The sequence below is a fragment of the Macrotis lagotis genome, chromosome 1 (assembly GCF_037893015.1).
Source record: "Macrotis lagotis isolate mMagLag1 chromosome 1, bilby.v1.9.chrom.fasta, whole genome shotgun sequence".
NCBI classification, from domain to species: Eukaryota; Metazoa; Chordata; class Mammalia; order Peramelemorphia; family Peramelidae; genus Macrotis; species Macrotis lagotis.
Window position 1 is genome coordinate 293,551,694 of NC_133658.1, and position 25,981 is coordinate 293,577,674.

The 25,981-nt window shown below is 43.6% G+C and overlaps 1 protein-coding gene across 1 annotated transcript; it reads right to left on the reverse strand.

Annotated features, from left to right (window-relative positions):
* Nucleotides 1-12,182, reverse strand: CDK9 (cyclin dependent kinase 9). The gene is made up of 7 exons (XM_074211087.1): nucleotides 11,396-12,182; nucleotides 10,800-10,881; nucleotides 8,599-8,689; nucleotides 8,090-8,256; nucleotides 3,263-3,434; nucleotides 2,462-2,610; nucleotides 1-1,752 (listed from the first exon to the last, which is right to left on the reverse strand). The coding sequence occupies exons 1-7, from the start codon at nucleotides 11,872-11,874 to the stop codon at nucleotides 1,384-1,386; spliced, it is 1,509 nt and encodes a 502-aa protein (XP_074067188.1). The 5' UTR covers nucleotides 11,875-12,182; the 3' UTR covers nucleotides 1-1,383.
* Nucleotides 12,183-25,981: the final 13,799 nt, after the last annotated feature.

Here is a 25,981-nt window from a genome sequence, read left to right on the forward strand (position 1 = left end):
TAGCTTTTGGGAAACCAGCACCATATTTACTCTCCTCTAATCTGCTTCATCTATCTCCTCTGTCTCTCAACGACTAATGACAGTATCCCAGGCATTCTATTTTTCAGGTCTTTCAGTAATGTTCAATGTAGCTCAAAGGAGTCAACTGATGTGATTCTAAGGCAGCCAAATCCTTTACTATTTCCTTTATCTTAGTTATGGATTCTCCATTACTAATTTTTGTTCTAACCTTTACAAAGATCATTCTCCTTGGTAAATCATACAGAAACCAAATCAGATGGGAAAAGCAAGCTCTGCCTTCTCATGACCAGTTTTTGCCATTATTCAGTTTCCCTTTAGTAGTGCCTTCACCTTTCCTTTGATCTTTCCTCCAATATGGTTAATTCATTTTTGTTAGACTTAGCTGCAAAGTATTAAACATTTTACAGATGAGGAAATGGATGCAGAGAGATGAAGTGAAATTTTCAGAGCTTACAGGTAGAGAGTTAATGCAGAATTGTTTCTCCCTCACCATGGTGCCCTTCATATCACAAATAAGACCTGCAACCCCTAAACTACAACAGAGTAGAGCATGAAAGCTACAATTGTACCACAGAAATATAGAAGAGTCAGTCAGCTAGGAAAAGTTAACTTTTAATTATAACCAGTGTTACCAAGCAAAAATCAAACAGAGGTTAACATGATACAATTCTTCTAAAAAAGAAAACCAAAATTGCTCTTCTGCCCTCCAAGTTGCAGTGGGAACAAGGAGGCACCAGGCCCAACTGATCCCTTTGGATTCCCAGTGGTTCACTCCATGGAAAAGTATTTCCCAGAACACACAATGTGGGGAAAGGGTAGGGGGTGGTCAGAATCACTTTGGGATTCAAAGAGGGCTGGAGTTCTGATCTTTCCATCAGTTAACAAGACCACTCTTCACAGGCAAAATGCAGAGAAATTACCAGGATTTTTTTCTAATACCAGAGGCCCAAGAATTCTGGGATGACTCAGGAGGATGGCCTGGGAATACTCTGGGCTTGCTCCCCTTGAAAAAGAAAATCTCTTCTAGAGGGGAATACAGTAGCAAGTGTCATCCAGAAATGTGAATCATGGGGATAGAGTAGGTAGATGTTATAATGTCTTTCCATCAGTTCCAACTCCATCCTTAATAGCTAGCTTGCCATTCCAGTCCAGGCTATATTCTAGCTGAGATCTCTGATGCCTAGAGCAAAAGTTTAAAAAAATATATATATGTGCAATGGGAAATAATTAAAAATGTCCCATAATCTCAGCAACATAATAGTCACATGTATTCATACACACACACACACACACATTTATATATATGTGTATATATATATAAAAAAACCTAAAACCAAAAAAGGACAAATCCTGTGTGTGACCTTAGAATACTCGGTCAAACTCTGTCTGATTAGTAGCTGCTGGGTTTCGGCTTTGATTGGCTGGCTGTTGGGGCATGTGCCCACCACCTCTCCGTCGGGGTGGAGCCAGGTATTCAAACATGGAAGTGCTGTGAGTGGAGAGCATATTCTTGAGGTCCGAGGGCATAGGGTCTGACCAAAAGAAGTCATGGTTGAGAGCATCATCACTGTCAATTCGCTGGGTGGGGTCCAGCACCAATAGTTTGTCAATCAGGTCCAATGCATAAGGGTCCTTGACATAGGCTTTGAGTCGCTCTTTTACTTTCCGTTTCTGTCCTTTAGGAAGGTCCAGTTTCTCATACAGCTCATATTTATCCACATTGGGCCATACCTAGCAGAGAGAAGAGGAAGGGGAAGAAGGGTGGCAGGGATTTTCATGTATCAATCCAGTTGAGTTAATTAACCCTAGTCAAAGGATAAACGGGCTAAACCTAGAATTTTAATCTAATTGACTACAACTAATAAAGAATAAAGAGAAAGCTTGTCCTCCCAATACTAAAAAGAGTTATATGGTCTCAGGACCATACAGTAGAGGGCAAGCAAATTGTGAACTCTAGGGGAACCTTTCTGCTACTTGCCATATACCTTTCTTCTTACTGGGCTCCTCATATCTACCTGTTTCTAATGCTTTGGATTATGTTCTAAAAAAGCAGGATTCTCTAATTTTCCTTGTCTAGCACCATGCACAGTCACGTGCAATCAGGTCCTTAATATAATACCAAGGATGCTTGTTTTTAACTATCATTGACAACAGCAAGCATGGTGAAAAATTTAAAAGACAGGCAAAATCTTTTTTGGCAGACCTGTTTTACTTCTAATTTATGTTTTAATTAAGTGAGTTTTACCTACTACCTTGGGAATCAGGATAGGGATGGTTTTGCCCACAAAAGCTACTGAGACACAGGTATTCCAAAAGTTGCAGACAGAATACAGCCAGTTAACACTTGCACTTTTAAGTGCATGATGCTATGCTTGGCAAGAAAGTTGCAGTTATCAGAAAACAGAAGGCAAACTATGGACTTGGTGAGAGAGAAACTTACCTCTGGGGTAATGGAGCCACAGAGCTGACTAATGAGGGTCAGCTGGTGCTGCTCTGTGTTGCCCTGCATAATAGGGCTACGGGTCCACATCTCTGCCATGATGCAACCTCCACCCCAAAGGTCTATTGGGGGGCCATAGTCACGCTCTCCTGTGGACGAGAACAAAAGAGACAATTAGTTATGGAGTTAGTTCCAACTGGAACTACTTAGCTCTCATCCAGACTTGCCTGAGAAAAAAAGAAACACAGATGGACTGAGTCAGTTTCCCAATCTTTTAAAGGCAAGTGCTCCATGCTCCATTCTTCTAAGGCAATTAGGTGGCACAGAAGATTGTGTTGGAGTTGGTGAGTTTAAATTCTGCCTCAAATATTTTCTAATAATGTGATCCTGGACAAATCACTTAGCCCCTCAACTTCAGTTTCCTCATCTGTAAAATGGGAATAATAATGTCACCTACCACACAGAGGTCGTGAGGATCAAATGATTTTATTGAGAGACACACACATACACAGCACTTTGCAAACCTTAAAATACTATAGTTAGTTATGTAAGACCTCATTTTACAGAGGAGGAAACTTAAATCCAAAGAAGTAACTTGCACAAAAACACAGAGCTAGTTAGTGGGACATCTAGGACTGGAACCAAATCTTATTCCCAAAGGTCTTCCCATTATACTACAGCTTCTAAGGCTATGGGGAAAGGGTGATTCTCAAATACCAAAGGCCATATCATCTGTTCCACAAAAATCACCAACTCACCCCCCCACAGTAACCAGTGTTTTCTCATACAGTGGGGCCATACCAAGTAGCAGCTCTGGGGGCCGGTACCAAAGGGTCACCACTCTATTAGTATAGCGGTTTGGCTGACTGTTCTTGGCCAGACTGAATGCCCGGGCCAAACCAAAGTCAGCCAACTTCAGGACCCCATCCCGAGTGATGAGCACATTAGCAGCTTTCATGTCTCGATGCAAAATCTGTTTAAAAGTACATACAAACACAAAAGAATTAGAGCCTGAATGTATCTTTCAGTTTGTCTCCAGTGGACATGGGCTCACACAGGAAATCAAAGGATAAATCTTGAAGTCTTAAGAAATCCATATTCTGCCAGTTGAGGCAACATTTCCCCTGGTCTAGGCACAAATGTTTTTTCTTCTCCAAGTTCCTAGTTATCATTTACATTCCATTCTCCTCCTTACCTCCTAAAAATCACATTCTCAGTAGAATTTTTGAAAAATGTGGGGCAACTAGGTGGCGTAGTGGATAGAGCACCAGCCTTGGAGTCAGGAGGACCTAAGTTCAAATCCAGCCTCAGACACTTAATAATTACCTAGCTGTGTGACCTTGGGCAAGTCACTTAATCCCACTGCCTTGCAAAAAAAAAACAAAAAGCAAACAAAAAGAATTTTTGAAAAATGGACACTTTAATGGAAGGGGGGTAGTAGAGAAAGATTTCCAGGTCAAACTAATGGATTTTTTTGAAACTAGAAACAGCAGGAATTCACAGGCTATTTGCTTGTATAATTAATACTTATTTAGAAAGAAGTTCTCCTATATAAAAATTCTAACCGTTTTTCAAGAACCAGGGTCAAATCCCTGATTACCCCAGCCCAATGTGAAGAACTCTCCTTCCTTGGAACTCACATAAGCCTTCCAATTACTTGGAATTTCACTACAATATATGGGCAGTCTCTGCTATTTTATTTGTCTTTATCACCATTCTTATGGACTGTTACATTACCTCCTAATTGGGTCTCCCTGATCTTTTCTCTTCTCCAACATATCCTCTGTGGAGCTGCCAAAATAATTTTCCTAAATAACAATTCCGACTAGGCAATTCCACTACTCTATAAAGTCTCATAGTTCCCTTCTATCTCCAGGATCAAATATAAATGCTTCAGGCTGGTTCTTAAAGCTCTTCCAAATCTGGCTCCTTCCTACCCTTCTGACTTTATTATATACTATTTCCCTCCACACACTGACCCTCACACATGACACTACCTTCATGGTGACACCTTTGCCTTGATAATACCTTGTTCCTGAAAGCTTTCCCTCCTCATTTCTACCTCTTTAGGTGTCTCCTCCTATATAAAATCTTTCCTCATTCCCTTAGTTGCTAGTCTTTTTCCACCAAAACATCTGCATTCATTTAGCATATACTTTGAGAAAAGGTAATAACCTTTCTTGTGTAACAGATCTTTGACAATGTGATGAAACCTTCCTTCTCAGGTTTTTAAATGTATAAAATAAAATACAAAAAAATTACAAAGGAAACCAACATAAACCTCAGATTAGAGGATTCCTGTTAGATGTATATGCTGTTGTTTCCCTGGATAAAATAGAAGCTCTCTGAAGGAAAGATTGATGCTTCACAAGCTCCCAGGATTTGTAACATAGTAAAATAAGCACATGTGTCTATCTTATTTCTCCAGATGGGCTATAAGAAGCCTGCAGCCTGCAAATCTTAGTCCATTTTTGCCCTCCAATCTCTAGCAATTAAGATGTCTTTATAAACTGATCTCTTTTACTACCCCAGTGCGTACTTCAATATTTTGTGATTGGACCACTGCTTCAGTCTCTCAACGGGTCTCCTACTCCAAACCATTTTGTACAGACTGACAGAACAGCTTTTGAACACCCTTTTGGCGACAAGATGGCAACAAGAGAGGATTGTCTTAGGCGCTCTCTCATAAAACTTCTAAACTAAGGACTCTAACTAAATTTTCGAGAGACAGAACCCACAGAGGGACCCAGAGAGGCAGTTTTCATACTCAAGGTAACCTGGAAAAGAGCAGAAAGGCTCTGCTCCCCGGGGTCGGAGGGGCAGCCTGCCAGAGCGAAAGAACTTCAGCCTCCAGGAGGCAGTCCCAGGGTACGGCTCCCAGTAGCAGGGGAGTTTCCCGACCTATGCCCCGGGGAGCACCAGGCACAAATTGGGGGAACAGCGGGGGACCTCTGCCACAGTGAGCACGTGAAGCCCAGTCCTCAGGGCACATAGCCAGCAGCATGACCAAGACAGTCCAGATCCAGGAAACAAAAGCAGGTGGAGCTGGTAAGCAGGAGCCCCCAGAGCATAAGCCCATTGAACCTAGGGAGGGGAGTGAAGAGAGACTGCTGAGCTCTGTACTCTGCCCTGGAGCAGGACTCTGGAGTTCTGACCACATTCTGATCCTGACTGCAGTCTAGGCCCTGCCATAGAACAGCAGGGGCCCCCCACCTCAGCCCTGTGGCAGAGGGGGGCGCTTATGGTCATTCACAGACCAGGAGGGAGGACAGAGCCTCACAAACTGAGACCCTTGTGGGAGTGTCCCAAAAGCTCAGGAAGCACCCCAAAAACAGGCTAAGGCTGGGAAAATGAACAAACAGAGAAACAAGAGGAACACCATTGGGAAATATTTTGCCAGTAAGCCCAAGAAGGATCAAAACACTCAGTCTGAAGATGAGGAAGCACAAGCTCCTGCATCTAAAGACTCCCAAGAAAAACAGAAATTCGGCTCAGGCTATGACAGAGCTCAAAAAAGACTTTTGAAAATCAAATGAGTACCTAAAAAACAAAACAAAAACAAAACAAACTGGGGTGGCTAGGTGGTGTAGTGGATAAAGCACTGGCCTTGGAGTCAGGAGTACCTGGGTTCAAATCCAGTCTCAGACACTTAATAATTACCTAGCTGTGTGGCCTTGGGCAAGCCACTTAACCCCATTTGCCTTGCAAAAAAAGAAATCAAATGAGGGAGATAGAAGAAAAACTGGGAAAAGAAATGAAATGCAGGAAAAACATGAAAATGAAGTCAGCAGCTTAGTCAAAGAAATCCAAAAAAATGCTGAAGAAAATAGCATGCTAAAAACCAGCTTAGGTCAAATGGATAAAACAGTTCAAAAAGTTATTGAGAAGAATGCTTTAAAAAGCAGAACTGGCCAGATGGAAAAAGAGATAAGAAAGCTCTCTGAGGAAAACAAATCCTTCAGACAAAGAATTGAAGAATAGAACTCAGGGAAATTGATGAATTTACCAGAAATCAGGAATCAGTACTTCAAAACCAAAAGAATGAAAAATTAGAAGAAAAATATGAAACATCTCATTGAAAAAACTGATATGGAAAACAGATTTAGGAAAGATAATTTAAAAATTATTGCAATACCTGAAAGTCATGATCAGGAAAAGAGCCTTGACATCATTTTCAAAGAATTACTACAGGAAAACTGCCCTGATATTCTAGAAGCAAAGGGCAAAATAGAAATGGAGAGAATCCACCGATCCCCCCGAGAAAGAGAGCCCAAAAACCAACCCCCAGGAATATTATAGCCAAGTTCCAGAACTCCCAAGTCAAAGAGAAAATATTACAAGCATCCAGAAGGACACAATTCAAATACCGTGGAGCTGCAATCAGCATCTCACAGCACTTAGCAGCAACTACATTAAAAGCTCGTAGGGCTTGGAATATAATATACCAGAAGGCAAAAGAGCTTAGAATGCAGCCAAGAATCAACTACCCAGCAAAACTGAACGTCCTCTTCCAGGGAAAAAGTTGGACTTTCAATGAACCAGGGGGATTTCAAATGTTCCTGTTGGAATGGCCAGAGCTGAACAGAAGGTTTGATCTTCAAATACAGGACTCAAGTGAAGTATAGAGATTGGAGAAGGGGAAAAATATGAGGGACTTAATGAAGAACTGCATATATTCCTACATAGAAAAAGAGCCAGGTAGATGCTGGGCCTAAGGGGTGGTATGGTGGTATGGGGGCTCGGGGCCTCTTGGCCCCAGGGCCAGGGATCTGTCTGCTGGGCCACTCAGCTACCCTACAGCAGAGTCAGTGAAATGAGAGAGAAAATATAGTACATGGTAGTGGAGAAATACAAAAGGAGGAAGTTGTAATCAGCCAATGGCAACGGTGGAAAAATATGGAAGTAACTTTTGTGATGGATTTATCATAAAGAATGTGATCCCCCTGCAACAGAGTTGTTGGTGTCAGAACACAGACTGAAGCATATTTTTTATTTTTTTTTTGGTGGGGGTGCAGGGCAAATGGGCTGGGTGGCCTGCCTGCAGCAGCACAGCACCTTAATTGCTGGGCGTCTGAGGCTGGATTCAGACCCAGGTGCTCCTGGCTCAAGGGCCAATGCTCTGTCTGCCACTCAGCCGCCCCTGCTATTATTACTATTTTATTTTATTTTAGGTCTTCCCCCCCTTTTGTTTTATGCAGGGCAGTGGGATTGGGGTGGCTTGCATGTCACACAGCTGGGTGATTGTTGGGTGTATGGAACCGGATATGGGCTTGGGTGCTTCTGGCTCCAGGGCTGGTGCTCCATCCACTGTGCCACCTGGCCATACCTACAATTATTACTATTGTTTTTTAATTTTAATTTTTTTCTCTCCCCTTTATTTTATCGCTCAAATGAGTCTATATTTTGGGGGGAGGGTGTATTTTGCTTACTCTTAAACAAGAATATTTTAAAAATGTATAAAAAACATTGTTCAAAATGAGAACAAGATAAATATTAAATAAATAAAAAAAGTGGTATACTCATTATCTTTGCATCATACCCGAGGTATTTCCCCCCTATGATTTGTTCAGGCATGTCTCCCCCTTCCACAATTTTTTTTGGTCATTTTTAAGTGCTGTTGTGCCTCACCTTGTTCCGATGGATATAGTAGAGACCATTGAGTAGCATTTGCATCACCTTCTTGATCTCTGACAGAGTGAACTTGACATGGGCATTGCTCAGCAGCCCAGCAAGATCATGTTCACAGAAATCAAATACCAGGTAGATGCTGCCTTTGCAGCGGTTGTAGGGAGAGGCTAAAATGGGATGAGAGAGAGAGAGAGAGAGAGAGAGAGAGAGAGAGAGAGAGAGAGAGAGAATATGGTCAAAACTCAGAATCTTCTTCCCCACAACCAGTCCTAAGGTAAATCCCTACTAACCCCAGCTGCAGTACCTTGCATCTTTGGCCCAGTAGGAGCAAAATAAACAAATGGGTAAAAAACAGTATTTGAGAAAGGAAAAAGTCAGCACTCAAAGGAAGAAAAATCCAGACCAGTACTCAGAAACAGAAGATCCTCACAATTTACAATTTAGTTTCCTCAAATATAGACAGACACAGAAGTAGGAACAAATTACAAGAACACAGAACCACAAGTTACCTTTGGTCCTACAGATCTCAATCAGGTTGACCACATTCTCGTGTTTGAGAAGCTGGAGAATCTTAATTTCTCTTAAGGCAGTGATTGGAAACTGGTCAAGAGAAGAGAGAGGCAAGAATGAGGGACTAAAATAACATGATTTAGGGCAGCTTAATTGCAATCTATCTTCCATACAGCTGCCAAATTAATTTATTTCTAAATTACAGATCTAACAGTATCATCTCCTTGCTCAAAAAGTTTCAGTAGCTCTATTGTCTTGACGATAATGTACAAGTTCTTCTATTTAGCATCTAAACCTCCTCATAACTTGACTCCAACCTATACTTTGAGACTGATTTCACATTACTCACCTTCCTGGAAAAAAGGATTCTTTACTTTTCCCTCTACTTAACATTCTATTTCCCAACTCCACATCTTCAATTGGTAGAAAGTTATCCCTCTCCTCACATATTGGAATTGAAAAACTTCTTCAAGGCTCAACTCCTCTGGAAGTGGGAAGCTGATTTTCCAAATGGAAGAAGAGGAAGAACAAGATTTTCTACCCCATCATTCAACTAGGTTGTGCTTTTTTCAGAGGGGGAGGGGTCGTCAAGTGACTCAAAGCGTCTGAGACCAGATTTGAACTTAGGTCCTCCTGTCTCTATGGCTGGTGCTCTATCCATTGTACCACCTAGCTGCTCCCTTCCAACTAGTTTCTGGTACGTTTCTCCATCCCTACAAAACTGTCAGAATCCTAAGATGACTCTGAATTGGGGAAAAGATCCTTCCCTAGAAGTCAACCTAGACACTTGAGTTCTAGTACCAACTCTTTGTGATCTTCAGCAAATCAATACTTCTTTTGGTCTCAGTTTCCTCATTTCTACAATGAGGGACTTGATTCTTCTAAAACTGTTCCTAGAAACAAATATTAAGATTCTAGATCTGTTTCCAGAAGCTCAAAATCAGATAAACTATACTAAGATTGGTAAATGAAATCTGGACAATTTCAGAATTCTATGTTCTAATTAGACCTCAAAATGCCAGTCAAACATGACAAAACACTGACAAGGCTTTGCTCTTTGACTCTGAACACTCTTTCTCAAATGAAATTGAATATCTCAACTCAATCATTTCATTTCAATGCTGATGAATTCAAACATTTCCCTGGTGTCCAATTTAATGAATATTCACTTATGATTCCTTCCTGTTGTTAAGAAACCTGTGTTGGATACTGGCCTAGATAAAAAGTTTAAGTAAGACTTAGTTCTAGGAGCAGTTCACTGCTTTATTCTTCTACCTTGTTTATAAAATGGCTAGAATCATTCCTTTGGAATTAAACAATTGATGGACAGATTTCTTGACAATAAATTTCTTCTGCAGAGGGATAATACAAACACAGGTGTTCACCCTTCTAGTACTGAATTTATATAAGTGAAACAATGTCATATTTAAATCCTTGTTGATAAAAGTTCTTGGACTTGACAAGCATGAGTTTCTTGCTAGCCAATTTACTGAAATGGAGCTCTTCACAAACTGTTTTTTTTTTTTGCAAGGCAAATGGGGTTAAGTGTCTTGCCCAAGGCCACACAGTTGGTAATTATTAAGTGTCTGAGATGGGATTTGAACTCAGGTATTCCTGACTCCAGGGCCGGTGCTTTATCCACTTCGCCACCTAGCCACCTCCACAAGCTGTTTATAAAAATCTTTAACATTAGGTCAGGAATAAAATTTTTCCCTAGAGGAGCCAATATTTGTCAGTGTAATTAAGGCATCTGAATTCTTGCCCTGATTGCTACACTCTCATGCCAAACCATTTTAAGAATGAGAAGTGAGGAATATCAAGAGGAAGAGAAATAGAGTAGTTGGGTATATTGCACTGGTAAGTGAATTATGATAAAGCAAGTTCGAAGATTATTAGGACTAGAAAAAGCTGGGAAGTGGTAACTAGGTGTTTAAGAGAATCAAGTGGACTTGTAGGTACTAATCAGTATTGGAGAACAGGTGTGAACAATCAAAATATGTGCTAAGAAGGGACTATGTAGTGAGCCTGAATGACTTCAGTCCATGTGTCTCAAAAGTAAGAATTCAGTATCTAGCAGCACTCCTAGCTGATTTAAGGTTTCCATAAATATCAATCACCAGACTAAACAAATTGAAAGGATACCGGAGGGGGAGCAGAGTTTAAGATGCCCCTCCTAAGGACCCGGATTCCATTCACTTACTCCTTCCTTTTCATTTTCCATCAGCACTTTCTTCAGGGCCACCTTCTTGCCAGTCTGCCGGTGTTTAGCCTTGAAGACTTCCCTGCAAGCCAAGGGATGGCACATTCGTTATCAAGGCTCTTTTTCTGCCCGGCACCCTCCTCCCAAAATTCATCAGGCACATCAATCACTGGAGCAGGAGGAAGCTCTGACTAGATCAATGAGGAAACTAAAAGGGGGAGGGGGTGTGCCCAGGAGCACATGAGTTCGGGGCAGAGCCGTCTGGATTCCAGGCCCTCGTTCTTGCCATCAGACCAGACCCTCATTTTGGTTGCAAAATCCAAAACCCAAGACCCGTCTGCCAAAAACCGGCCTCCGGGCCTCGGGCCTCCCGCCCGGCCTCCTTTGTCCCGCCCTCGGCTCGGGGCCGCGCTCCGCCGGCTCCCGCCCCGCAGGCTCCCCCCAGCCCCCTTCCCCGCCAAGGCGTTCCCAGCTCCCCGCAGGCCCCGGCCCGGCCCGGCCCCCCGAGCCTCCCGCCTGCACTCCGGGCCTCGCCCGGCCCCGGCTCCTCTCCGGGGTCCCCGCAGCCCCCCGCCGCCCCCGGCCCGGCCGCTCACCCGAAGGTGCCCTGGCCGATCTTGGCCAGCTTCTCGTACTTGGACACCTCGTCGCAGAAGGGGCATTCCACCGTGTCGTACTGCTTGGCCATGGCGGCCTCGCCCGTGCCTCCCGCCGCCCCGCTGGCCGCCCCCGCTGCCCCCGGCCCGGGACCCGCCGCAGCCGCCGCCGCTGCCGCCGCCGCTGCCGCCGCCGCCGCCGCTACCGCCGCCGCCGCGCCCCCCACGCTCCAGCCCCCTCCTCGGCCCCGCCACTTCCGCCTCCCGGGCCACTTCCGGCCCCGCTGTGCCGGTCCCGCCTCTTCCGCCCTGCGGCCGCCGCCAGGACCTCTGGGACTTGTAGTTCCCGGGAGGACGGGGGCTGCCGGGGCTGTAGAGCCTCCGCCGCCGCCGCCGCCGCCACTCCCCGCGCCTCCGGGGCCGGGAAGGCGGGGCCCCGGGATGGGGGCGGGGGCGCGGGGCGGCCCGTCCCGCTGCATCGGCCCGGCCGCCGGCTCCCGAAGCTGCTCCGGAGCGGATCCCGGGCGAGCCGCGCTCTCCTGCTCCTGCTCCGGCTCCTCCTCCTCGGCTCCGGCTTCTCCGACGCCGCCGCCGCCGCCGCGGGGCTGGGGGCGGGGAGAGGAGGGCGGGGGAGCCGCCGCGGGGCCGGGGCCGGGGCCGGGGCCGCCCGCTCCTGCCTGCTCCTCTGCCGGGCCCGGGCTGGGGAGGACACCGGGAGGGGGTGGGGGCGATGGGGGGAGCCTGGCGGGGAGGGGCTGGGGGCGCGTTATGGGGGGGGGTGGGGAGACGCCGCCCGGCCTCGCCCGCCTCCTCGGCCGGCGCACCTGCCGCGGCCGCCCCTCCGGGGGCCCAGCCCAGCCCAGCCCCGCCGCCGCGGGCCCGGCCGTGCCTCAGTTTCCCCTCCGGCCCCAGGCCGGGGCGGCGAGCTCCCCCAGCCCTCGGGCTCCGAGGCGGGAGAAGGGCCGAGAGGCGCCCGGAGGAGGCGCGGAGGGAGCGGGGGCCGAGCCGGGGCCGAGCCGCGGGCGGGGGCCGCCTTCCCCCGCCGGCCCCCCGGCTTCCTTGGTTGACATGGCAACCGGCCGCCGCCAGGGGGGGCGGCGAGACCGGAGGAGCTGGGGGCTCCCACCCCCGGGGCGCCCCGCCGGTGGCCGCTCGGCCTGTCTGGCTGCAGGGGGCCGAGCCGGGCATCCCCCTCCTCCTGCCGCCTCCGGCCCCCCGGGGAGGGCTGGGGCCCCGCTCGCACGGCCAGAGCACGCCTCGCTTCCCTTCCCCGTGGGCCGGCCTTTCAGATGTCCGCATCGGCCGGACCTGGGCAGGATCGTTCATGTTCCCGACTCCGAGGGCCCGCCTGTGCCTCTCCCACTGGCCCTTGTGGCGGCTTGGAGCTCCCCCCACGCCGGTCTGCGACCTGCCCTTCATAGGCACTAAGTGGTTAAAGGCCTGCCTTGTCCGTGGTCAGGGAGCCACGATGGGAAGACCTTGGGCTGAAATCTTCCAAACTCCAAGGCCCGCGACCCACAGTGACCGGCAGTCGTACCTCAGCTGCTTAAACCGATTCTCCCAATTCGGTTGTCAATGCATTTGCCGCCCCTCACCTGAATTCCTCGCCCTATGTGATTCTCCTTGGAGTTCTTCCATAAATCCTCAAGTTATTCTCCTATTGCTATTGATACGTTATTGATTGTAAACTTATCGATAATAAACAACAGCTTACTTTTACATGGTGTTTTATGGTTTGTGAAACTCATTGTCACAATTCCACGAAGACAGTAGTGGTAGTATTAACATCAACAATTTACAAAAGAGGAAAGATCTCACAGAAGCAGAGTCTTGCTCATTTTCATATAGTTAGTGATGAAAGACAGCAAAAACTAAGCATCTGGTCACCAAAGCATGTCCAGGCTTCCTTTGAAGTATCCATCCCTCCCAAATCCCAACACCCCAAAGAGTTCAGTGGATTCCCTCTCTGCACCATAAGCAGGAGCTGTTTAGTCTACCGTCCTGGCCTTGCAGAAAAAAAAATCTAAGCTATCAGTGAGGAGTTTAAGCTTCCTGATAGGCAGAACCCTAGGATCTTTGTTTTTCACCTAGCTTATTGCAACAACCTCCCTTCTTGGCCTCCCCCTCAATTCTCCATCTATCTTGTTCTTACAAAGGCCGTTAGATGAACTTCTTTGAAACTCTGTCATTTGGAGAAAACAAAATGGCTTCCAACTGCCTCCAGTATTAAATACGGACTCCCTGACCTAGTGCTCCCTGTGCCCTGAATCCCTTTCCAACCTTGTCTGCAATTTTGCTTCACCCTGTGTCTCCAGTCCTCCACTATCTTCCATGAATTCTCTGTGAGGACTGGCTTCCCCCCTTTACTGGGGGACACGCCTAGGACTTTCCTGTGTCTGTCCTTTTTTGCTGGCAGTGTTTCCCCTACCTGGAGAGCAGAGACGGGCACATCCTACATAGGCAATTCCCTAGTTAACAAGTGTTATGTACTTACTGTGTCCAGACACTGGGTTAGGATAGGAGTGGGGGCCCAGATAAAAATGAAAGAATCACCCTCAAAGAACTTACACTTTGGGGGAGGAGAAGGGAAGAACATGAAATTAGAAAATTAAATACAAAACAGATACAAAATCATTCCTAGTTGGGGGCCCTCAGCATCTGGGGATGGGCATGGGAGATGGGGGTGGTCAGAATGGGCTTCCTGGCAGAGTTGGCAGTTGAGCTGAGCTTTGAAAGGAGCTAGGGATTCTATGAGGAAAGGGTGAGGAGAGAGGGCATTCCAGGCTTAGGGGGCAACCTGCACAAAGAAGGTGAAATATTGGGGATCAAAAACTGTAAGCAAATCAGAGGGTGAGATCTAATAAGCCTGGAAAGAAAGTCTGGAGCTAATCTGCAAAAAGGCTTTAAAAGTTAATATATTTGTATTTTATCCCAGGAGTCATTGGCATGTCTTGAGGAAGGGAGTGACAGAGTTTTAGACCTATGCTTTAATAATAACAATTTAGTAGCTTATGGAGGGTGGAATGGAGAGAAGAGAAGCTGAATAGGGGGATTCAGAGGCTACTTCAATGATCCAGGTGAGAAGTGATAGAGGGTGGAAGGAAAGGGAAGGCCCATGTATAGAGAGAAGTGTATGGCTTGGAGGGATGTCACACAGGTGGAATAGACAAGCCTTACCAGTTTTCTTACATGTGGGGGATGAAGGGTAAAAGAAGAGGAAGAGTGGAAGATAATTGAAATGGAGAACCAGGTAATGGAATGGTGGTACCCTCAACAAAAAGAAAGTTAGGAAGAAGGGAGGATTTTAGAGGAAGGAGAGTTTTGTTTTGGATATGATGAGTTTGAGTTGTCTTACAGGACATCCCAGTTGAAGATAGGCAATGGGTAATTGATTATATACGTCTGTAAATTGTGCCCTATATCTTATTGTCCACCAAAGTCTTTCTACCTTCATTCTAATACACAGGCCTTGACTAATCACAAAATAAATGACTTCCTCAGAATTAAAAAGGTAGAATTTTCTTCTATTAAAAATGTGACAAGGGGGCAGCTAGGTGGCGCAGTAGATAGAGCACCAGCCCAGGAGTCAGGAGGACCTGAATTCAAATATGACCTCAGACAATAATGACCTAGCTGTATGACCTTGGGCAAGTCACTCAACCCCATTGCCTTGCAGAAATCAAAAAACAAAACAAAACAGAAAGTTGACAAGAACTCAAGCCCCCAAGGGAGTGGTGCAGAGGAACTCTAAAATATCTGTGTGAGGTGTCTGTAAGAACATTCCAAGAATGGGTGGTGAGACTCATATCAGGGTGTCAGTGGGTCCAGGACTATATATATCAAGAGAAGATCCCTTAAGTGAGAGGACAAAGGATCACAGATTTAGAGCTGGAAGGGGCATTAGAGTTCAGTTAGTACCACCCTTATTTTGTTTTATAGAGGCTTAAGTGAAGTGACTGGCTCAAGGTCATACCCCTTTGGGCTGACAATTCAAATTTAGGACCCAGGAAAACTCCAGATTTACCACTGTTTTCACAAAACCTCCCCTGTAGAGCTTGGAAGAACCTAAACAGGAAACACAAATAAAATAATAGAGTGGTGAGAAATTACAAGGAAAGATTAGATAAGATTCAGGAGGATGGACTTTTTTTGGGGGGGAGTGATGGTCTATAAAAGCAAGAAGACAGACCCACTTTACTGTCTTGTCTTTTGATCTTTCTCTGTTCAGAAGATAGACCAGTATGTAACAGGGAAGGGCAGGGCTGGTCTTTGAGGGAAGAGAAGTCTCATGTCCATGGGGCTCTTCCTCTAAGCAACAAGAAAAGGCATCTTGGAGCAGAAACATGGGGAGTCTGAGAGGCCTGGGGAGACATTCTGAGAGTAGACTTTCCCCCACTCAAGATGGTTGCAAGCAGATCACTGAGAGTTCCCCTGCTGAAGGACATGGCAAACAAAGTCATGACCCAAGGAGGTAGTCCGTGGACAGTGTTTATAAACCCCAGGATCCTGTGGGGATGAATTTCAATTCATTGTCTTTTATGTATCTAAGTAGCATAATACTAGAATCTAACCCTTCCATCTGAGAAGGTAGGTTTCCTGGGAAGGATCTGCCCCTTGTGGGTAACTCTAGGTTCAAAAATTCCCATGGTTGAGAATTTAGAGATCAGACCACCTCCATTCCTTGGAATAGGAGGACCACTCACCAAGTTCCTGAGCACTGTCCCACTTGGAGGTCTGATGGGAAGGAGGTTGCTTATTCATTGACTCCAAACTATGTTTGCCTTCAAACTATAGTGGTACCATGATTCTGGGGAGGACTTTGTAGGACCCTGTAGAAGGCTATGGTCCTCTAGGAGGTAACATGAATGCTTTATGAATTTCTCTGTTGATGGGTTCCTTATGAGGTCTTTTTGTTTTCTAGCTCTTCTCCAAGTGGAACAAAGACTATTCTAGCCACCTATCAATCAAATGAGATAATAATATCAATCTACCCAATATGTAATAACTGCTACAGAAATGCTAGCTATTATTACTATATATGTGCATATATACATGTGTCTATACTCACATTTTTGCATGTTTATACACCTACATCTGTGTGTGTGTGTATACACACACACACAAATATACATATAGATCTTAAGTGCCTGTACAGGAATTAGGGCCCTATTGCGCACATTTAGGGAAACCTAGACAGTAATATGCCAAAAGTAAGCATATTTAGAGATTTTCTTGGAATAATTCTAGGTAAGGCTAACAAGTCAAAGAAAGACATTACCCTCTTGAATTAACTCTAATCCAAGACTATCTATGGCCCCTAGTCTTGGAGACTGAGGATGGAGAGGGGGTAGGTATGAGTCAGGGATGGGCCAGAGGTTTATTATAAGAGTTCATATTTCTTCAATGATTTAAGGAGATGCAATGGATAGTCTCTAAATTCTCCTTCAGTTTCAAATTTTGTGATCCCAAACCACCTCCATTTCCATAATCAACCACTCTGTCACTTTGTCCATGGCACTACTGAAAGAAAGGGCAGTGGAAAGGAGAGATACTCTTTTTTTTCTTTTAATTTTTCAAGGCAATGGGGTTAAGTGGCTTGCCCAAGGCCACACAGCTAGGTAATTATTAAGTGTCTGAGGTTGGATTTGAACCCAGGTACTCCTGACTGCAAGGCCAGTACTCTATCCACTGCACCACCTAGCCAGAAATACTCTTGATGGTGAGAATTATAAAGAGGACAAGCTGGTTTTCTTATCCACTTGGACAGAAGCTCCCTAAGTCATAGAGAATTGCAGGAACCTGATCTTTGGTGACAAGGTGGTGCTGGAAGACTAGATTCAAATACAGTCACAGACAGTTGTGTGACCCCAGTCAAGTTACTTACCCTGTCTGCCTCAGTTTCCTCATCTGTAAAATGATCTGGAAAGGAAATGGCAAACTACTTCAGTTTCTTTGCCAATAAAACCTCAAATGAGATTATAAATAGTTGGACACCACAGAAAATAACTAAAGTATGAGAAGAATGAGCTTTGGCCAGATTATGGCAGCTCTAAAATGCACAGGTCTTGAAGAAGCATTTGTTTGATTGAAATGTACACCAAGGGCTGAAATGGGAGCTGCTCATGGGAAGTCTTTTTTTTTTTTTTTTTTTTTGCTAGGCAATGGGGTTAAGTGGCTTGCCCAAGGGCCACACAGCTAGGTAATTATTAAGTGTCTGAGTCTGGATTTGAACCCAGGTACTCCTGACTCCAGGACCGGTGCTTTATCCACTACGCCACCTAGCCACGCCGGGAAGTCTTATTGAATCACTTGTACCCCAAGATAGATACTCTGCTAGAACTAGAGGAGCAGCATTGAGATAGAACTTCCAGTGTCCTTCCTGATAGTTGCCACCCAGTTAATAGTGACACCCAGGAGGCATAATTTTTTAAATGTTTCAGAGATACTCAAATGGCTCAACAACTTCCTTCTACATCTTACTTTCTCCATTCTTTCCCCCTCCCCTCAAACTAATGTTTCTCAGACCGCCAGAATAATATTTCTTATGTTTAGCTAAGATAAAATTAAGAAGCATTAATTAATTACTTATTCTGTAAGTGCCTGTGTACTAGGCACTATGTATTGTCTCTTCTGCTTAAAAATTTTCACTGACTCTGTACTACCTATTATCAAGTAAGGTCTAATTACTTTTCCCTGTGTGTTCAACTCATTCCATAGAGCTCCTGGGTAGTCAGGAAGACTCATCTTCCTGAGTTCAAATCCAGCCTCCGACATTCTCTAGCTATGTTGTTACTCTGGCCAAGTCACTTACTGCTGTCTGCCTCAGTTCCTGATCTGTAAAATGAGCTGGAGAAGGAAAAGCAAACCAATCCATTATCTTTGGCAAGAAAAGCCCAAAAGGGGCTGTGAAGACTTGGATATGACTGAACAACAACCTTCCCCCTTGCTGACCTTTTGCCATATTACTTCCCTCCATGGCTTCAACCAAACTGGGGATTCTGACCCAAACCCTGCAAATTTCTGCCGACTTTTTCCATATCTTGTTCAGGCTGATCCCTATGCTTGCCCTTCCTCCCCTTTTTTTCTTTCTGAATTTCTACCTAAAATTCTTTTAGTATAACCTATGGCCCATCCTTATCCCCTTCCTACCCCAGCCTCTAAAACTCAATTTACAAATTCCACCAGGAACTTTTTCACACAATCTTTTTGTCTGATAACTCACTTATTGCATAGTTAAGTATTGCAATCTCTGTTGCATGAGGACTCTGTGGTATTTAAATATTCTGTCTCTCCCCAGTACTCTGCAGTAAGTAAGGGCTTTAGAAATATGGATTGTATCTCATTCCTTTGCATTAATGAGAATGGATGGAACTTGAGTATCTGTCCCACTGTTCTTATACTTTTTTTCAGTGATTTTATTTGTATAATAAAGTTGCCTATGATAGATGATGGCTAGTGTGCTTGCAAAAGACAAAATTATGGTGTCTAACACAGAGTTCTTCCTGGGGTTTACAGGTGGGGATTCAGAGCTTTAGAACTAAGAAATACCCTCTCACCCACAATTCACAGAAATGACCCTGGCCCTTTGTTCCAGGGGGACACAAGGTTACATAGGATGGAACTGGAGCCCAGAAAACCTTGGGTTTACATTTTTCCTCTGATGTTATTTACTATGTGACCATGGGGAAGTCACTTGATCTTTCTAAGCCTAGATTGAGTGGGAAGGAACCTTCAAGTTCATGGAGCCCAACCTCTTCATTTTAAGATGTGGAAACTGAGATACCAAAACATTTAGCTGACTTGTCCATCTGCAAAATGGAGATAATAATACCCAGAGCACCTACTTCACAGGACTTTTGTGAGGCTCAAATGAGATGCTGAATGTTAAGATGCAAACTTGATAGCCTTATAAAAATACCAGTTATTATTAAATAGTCCCTCACCATCCTGGCATTTTATAGTCCTGAAGCATCTGGCTCCAACCTAGGTTTTTAGTCTTATTCTATATTACTCTCCTTTATGTCACAGCCAAACTAGACTGGTATCTATTGCCCAAACTTGACCCCCTGCCCTAATCTCTGCCTATTCACTCAAACAGATTACCATGCCTAGAGAATGTTTCCCTACTTCTCTAGTCTTCCTTCAAGTCTTTATTCAGAGACCACTTCTAGGAAGCCTTTTCTGATCACCTTAATTATGAGTGTTTCTTTTTCCCCAAATTACCTTGTTATTTATTTACTTACATATTGTATTCTAGCCTTTCCTTTATTTCCATTCCCCAGAAGATAATAAACTCCATGAGGGATCATAGGAAATCTTTCAGTATCTCTTATTTAGTAGATAATGTTTGTTGAATTGGCTTGAAAATTATATTGTTGATTACTTGTTTTTCAGTTGTATGACCCCATTTGGGGTTTTTTTTAGCAAAGATATTGGAGTAGATTATCATTTCCTTCTCCAGCTCATTTTACAAATGAGGAAACTGAGGCAAACAGGGTCTATTGACTTGCTCATAGTCCACAGCTATTAAGTGACTCAAGGATATGAGTCTTCCTGATTCTAGGTCCAGTACTCTATCCATGTAGCTGCCTTCCAAATGATATAAATATATAATTATATATCACATTTATCTACATTTACAGTTATATATACACATATAATTTTCAAGTCAGTTTTATGCACTGTGTATTTGAATATACATTTGCTGTAATTGTTCAGTAGTTTCATTTGTGTCTTACTTTTCATGGCCCCATTTGGGGTTTTCTTGGTAAAGATAATGGAGTGGATTACCATTTCTTTCTCTAGCTCTTTTTTACAGATGAGGAAACTGAAGCAAATAGGGTTAAGTGACTAAGTATCTGAGAATGAACTTGAACTCAGGTCTTTCTGATTTCAGGTCCAGCATTCTATCCTCTGTGTTAGCTAACTGGCCTCATAAATATTTGTAATATACAAAATATTATATATATATATGTATGTATGTATGTGTATTCTCTCAATCTAGATAATTATATTAATCTACCATTTATTACAAGACATTGTTTTGAATTATATTTATCTGTCTATATGTCTTATCTTTACTATAGTCTATAAGTATTAGAAGTTCATTCATCTCTGTACTACTCCTAACATTTAGCCTAGAGCTTTGTATAGACCTCTACTAGGCACTCAGTTAATATTTGTTAATATGTTGGTTGTTCCAAGAGTTCCATCACCAGACCTGAGTCCTGTGATTTTCCTCAGGGTGTCTCTGACCAGGCCATCAACTCCCTTCACTTTGTGATGTAGGGCTCAGTCCTCTCTGGTCTTGCCTTGGAGTGGAATAGAGGTCAACAGGACAGGAGCAGCTAACTGATCTCAAGGAGTAGTCAAGTATTCATTATAGAGCCATTAAGTGCAAAGATCTGGGGGGGGGGGAGCTTAGAATTGGTCATGTCAGAGCTAGAAGATTGAAAACATGGAAGGTTTGAGGTGGAAGGGGTCTAAGAACAGAATGCTGGCACCAGGATGGACCTTAGAATAAAGAATGCTGGGAGGAACTTGAGAACTTGTTAGATGTTACAGAACTTAGCTGTCAACTAGTTCAACTGTTTTATCTCACAGAGGAGTCTTGTGTTCTAGTTCCATTTTGGACATGAAGCTTATAACCTTGGGTAAAGTCACAAGGACTTCATTCATCTCTCTGGGCTTCAGTTTCCCCATCCCCAACACACCATCCCAGAAGTGATTGTGCTTTGAGTGACTTAGATGGAGAGAGACCCAGCTAGATTTATTATGACTTGAGGGGCACAGGGAATGCCCCATTGCCCAAATTAACTTCCCTTCCAGGTGCCACAGGTCTGAAATTCTACCACTGTAGAAAGTTGTTTCAGTTAGAAGTTTACCTACTCCTTTCAGATTCTCTTTTAAGAGGCTACTTCTCTGGGAGAAATTGCTGATTAAGTCACTTATACTTCAGATCCCTGAGGGAGGGGGGAGTCCCCATCTTCCAGTTTCTTTCAGGGTCCTGATATATGGTTTCCATTCATTCTATTCTGGTTTCAAGCCAATTCCCCTCATCTCACACTCACTCACTGCAGAGCAAAAGGATGAGGAAACCAAGACCTACTAAGGGGAAATGACTTATGACACCTCCCAGGGGTGGGCGGGAGATGTGGGGACTGTCCCTGGTGGGGAATGACAAAACAAGATGATTCTAGCCCAACAGGATATGACTCAGGAAGTGGACTCCAATGGGGGGAAGGGAAGGAAGGAGAAGGTTGGAGATGGGCCTCCAAAGCATGGAGCAGAACTGGACTTAGCTGAGAACTTGGCCCTTGACATCTATCCCTAAAGCCCGGGGATTTCCACTCATTGAAAGTTGGAAGCGAAAGCTTAAATATTTCAAGTTTGTCTTTGGTGTTGTTTTCTGCTCCTCTCTACCCTCCTTTTAGAGCTTCATGACCTTATAGCCATAACAAAAAAGCATTAATTGAACATTAGAGCTGAAAGAGATCTTGGAGGTCTTCCAGTTCAATGCCTTTTTTTTAATCGATGAGGAAACCGAGGCCCCTCCAGGAAAGGAACTTACCCAAGGTCACATAGCAAGTTGATGACTTCCTTTTACTTGTCTCTCCTTTTCTGCTTGTCTCTCCCTATCCAAACGAGTCAAAAATGAGACTAGATTGAGGCACTGGAAAGACCCTGAGAACATTGGATCCTGACTCAGAGGACCTGACTTTTAATATCATACCGTGGACAATCTCATAAACTCCCTGTGCCTCAGTTTCCCTCATCTGTAGAAATGAGGGGATTGGACTAGATGACTCTAAGATCCCTTTAAGTTCAAAATATATGATCTTATGACACATGCACACACATGTGCCTCTTTGAAAAGGCACAATATACCTTTAAATTTAATTGACAATATCAACATGAACATTTTTCTCCATTACTTTCTTAAATCTAGATAATCAACAAAGCAATAAATCTAGCCCTGATTGATTTTTTTTGTCCAGTTTTGTCCAACTCTTTATGACCCCATTTGGAGTTCTCCTTTGCCAACTCATTTTACAGATGAGGAAACTGAAGCAAATAGGATTAAATGACTTCCTCAGGATCAACTAAGTAAGTATCTGAATCTGGATTTGAACTCAGATTTTCCTTACTCTGGGATTGGTATTCACTTTGCCACCTAGTTGCCCTGATTTCATGTGCCAATTTCAGGAGTATAAATACACTGAAAATTTAACAACTCTTGAAAACCAGTGCAGGTTGGTTCCATCATACCCTAAGTATATGTGTGCATAAATATGTAAGTATGTATATATATATATATGTTTCCTGTCTGAAGAGTCCTGTGCTATCTAAAGAAGAGGGAAACAGAGGAAGGAAGATACTGAGCCTAAATGAAAACACATTTAAACAACAAAAAAGAAGTTCACATATAAGCAAGTCTGTTGACAAGCATTTATTCTGGTCAAGCCTCTTTACTAGGTATAAGTTAAAGATTACATATATATATAATCTATATATTCATATATACAGATATATTATATATAAATATGGATATATTACATAATTAATGCTCCCAATAATAAATAGTAGCTGAAACATCTAATGATTTGAGGTTTGCAATGTTGTGTACATGCATGATCTCACTTGATATTCACAACCCTTTAAGGTAAGTACTTGAGATTTTGATATCCCCATTTTACATATAACTCAGATTATTCTATCCCTCACTGCCTGAAGACCAGATAAATGAGATTTCAGCTCTCCCCTCCAGGGCTCTCTAAGAGGATGAGGGGAAGGTTCTAGGTTCTCAGCTAATGGTTACAGTCCCCATTGATAGTATTCCCCAAGTGTAAGGAGGTGATCCCTGGTACCCCAGTTCTATTTTTTTAATATCTCTAGTATTTATTTCATTGCATTTTTTTGTACTTTATTTTTATTAAAGATATTATTTGAGTTTTACAATTTTCCCCCCAATCTTACTTCCTCCCCCCCCACCCCCACGGAAAACAGTCTGTCAGTCTTTACTTTGTTTCCATGTTGTACATTGATCCAAATTGAGTGTGATGAGAGAGAAATCATATCCTTAAGGAAGAGACAAGAAGTCTAAGAGGTAACAAGATCAGACAATAAGATATCTGTTGTTTTTTTTTCTAAATTAAATAGTCCTTGTTCAAACTTCACGGCTCTTTATCTGGATGCGGATGGCATTCTCCTTTGCAGACAGCCCAAAATTGTTCCCAATTGTTGCACTGATGGAATGAGCTAGTCCTTCAAGGTTGAACATCACTCCCATGTTGCTGTTAGGCTGTACAGTGTTTTTTTGGTTCTGCTCATCTCACTCAGCATCAGTTCATGCAAATCCCTCCAGGTTTCCCTGAATTCCCATCCCTCCTGGTTTCTAATAGAACAATAGTGTTCCATGACATACATATACCAGTTTGCTAAGCCATTCCCCAATTGAAGGACATTTACTTGATTTCCAATTCTTTGCCACAATAAATAGGGCTGCTATGAATATTTTTGTACAAGTGATGTTTTTACCCTTTTTCATCATCTCTTCAGGGTATAGACCCAACAGTGGTATTGCTGGATCAAAGGGTATGCACATTTTTGTTGCCCTTTGGGTGTAGTTCCAAATTTCTCTCCAGAAAGGTTGGATGAGTTCACAGCTCCACCAACAGTGTAATAGTGTCCCAAATTTCCCACAACCTTTCCAACAATGATCATTATCCTTTCTGGTCATATTGGCCAATCTGAGAGGTGTGACATGGGTACCCTAGTTCTATTAACCACTAAGTCAGATTAGCTTTTATACAGAAATATTTACAAATAGCCAAACAACTCCCTCTAATACATGAGAGTCATAATCCTACTCCCCATTTCCACCCATCCTCACCACCTCCACCACCTCAGTCTCTAGGGAAGGGAGGGAGATTAGGTTCAGGTGCAGTTTCTAGAACACAGTTCTAGTTCCAAGTCCAAAATCAACTTGGGGCCTGAGTTCTTTGGGCTTCCATGCTGGGCAGCTGCCTTTACCTGCCTACAATCTTGGCTCTAAATTATCCTGGATCAAATGGCCAGTCCTGTAAGGATAGCCTCTGACACCTGAAACCCAGGAGAACAAACAACACAAGACAGAAACAAACATCCTAAGGTCCATTTCTTGGAGTTATTATAAAAGAGAGGAAGTGGGGAAGGAACGTCCTTCTGTCACCATCTCAATTCATGGCACCCATACTGTGGATGAAGAGGAATCTTCATTCTCTGAATGAGCCATAAAAAAGTGAGCAGCTCAATCTTGTCAATTTTAAAGCTCCAAGCAACCAATCAAATGTTGTAGGGCATGAAGGTCTTCATGTAAGGCAATCTGGACATACTTCAAAAAAAAGACCTCTCAAGGGCACCTCCATTTTATTCTAACTAGGCATACCCAGAGGACTCTGGGTTACATACACACGAGGAAACTAAAAGGCTAGAGAAATTGTGCCTTGGCCTTCACAAAGAAAGTTTTACACTCTATTAGGGAAAATAAAATTTTTTTAAAAATATATATGTATTTGTCTCTATCTATCTAAATATATATATGTACAGATATAAATAACGATATGAGACATAATGTGGTATTAGAACTAGGAGAATTCAAAAGAAGGAAAGAAGAGTCTGGATTTCAGGGAGGAGGTAAAGCAAAGGTGAACTTTGAAAGATAGAATTCCTGTGAAAACATTAAACTCGACACATCCAAAACTAAACTCATTAACTTTCTCTTCCTCTCTTCTCAAATTCTCTATTAGTGTTGAAAGAACCACCATCCTCCCAGTCACCCAGACTCACAGCTTGGGTGTCACCCTCCCCTCTCTCTCATGCCCCATATTTAATCAGTTCCCAAATCCTACCATTTCTGCCTTTATAGTATCTCTCCTATATGGCTTCTTTTCTCTTCTACTTGTGGATATGGGCTGAGGGTGGGACAGATGAGACTGAGCTGAGCCTCACCTCCAAATGCAAAGTGCTCAACACTTCATAGGCAGAGGTGAGGTTCAGCTCTGCCTCACCTGTTGCCTCCTCAACCCACATCCCTGCTCATTCTATCAACCCCCCTCTTGTCAGATCTCATAATCTCAGGTCTAGACAATGACCTCCCTGATTTGTTTCCCTGCCTCAAGCCTCTTCCTCCTCCACCACTCTATCTTTCCCTTAACTGTCAAATTGATTTTCTTAAAGCAGAACTCCTAGATCATTGCTCCCCTGATCAACAAATTCCAGTGGCTTCCCGTTGCATCTAGGATTAAATATAAAATCCTCTTTTCACAACCTGGCCCTTCCCAGTCTTTCACCTTACTCACTGTCATGTACTCAGTGATTAAATGACAGTGGTCTCCTAACTGTTTTTCTGCTCAAAATCTAGGCATTTTATTTTAAAATTTTTTATAGAAATTTAATGTTTTTTACATCATCATAGTTATACCCAGTTCCCCTCTCCCTTTCCCTCAACTTTGGGTATTTTCACAGGCTTCCTTCAAGATCCAGCTAGAGTCCCATCTTTTACAAGAAACCTTTCCCCAGTCCCCTCTTCATGCTAGAGCCTGATAC

Coding starts and splice junctions, on each gene's coding strand:
- CDK9 (XM_074211087.1), bottom strand. CDS start 11,874: ATGCAGCGGGACGGGCCGCCCCGCGCCCCCGCCCCCATCCCGGGGCCC. Junction 8,690..10,799: donor TGGAAAATGAAAAGGAAGGA/GTAAGTGAATGG, acceptor TCTCTTGACCAG/TTTCCAATCACTGCCTTAAG. Junction 2,611..3,262: donor GCCCCCAGAGCTGCTACTTG/GTATGGCCCCAC, acceptor TCTCGTCCACAG/GAGAGCGTGACTATGGCCCC.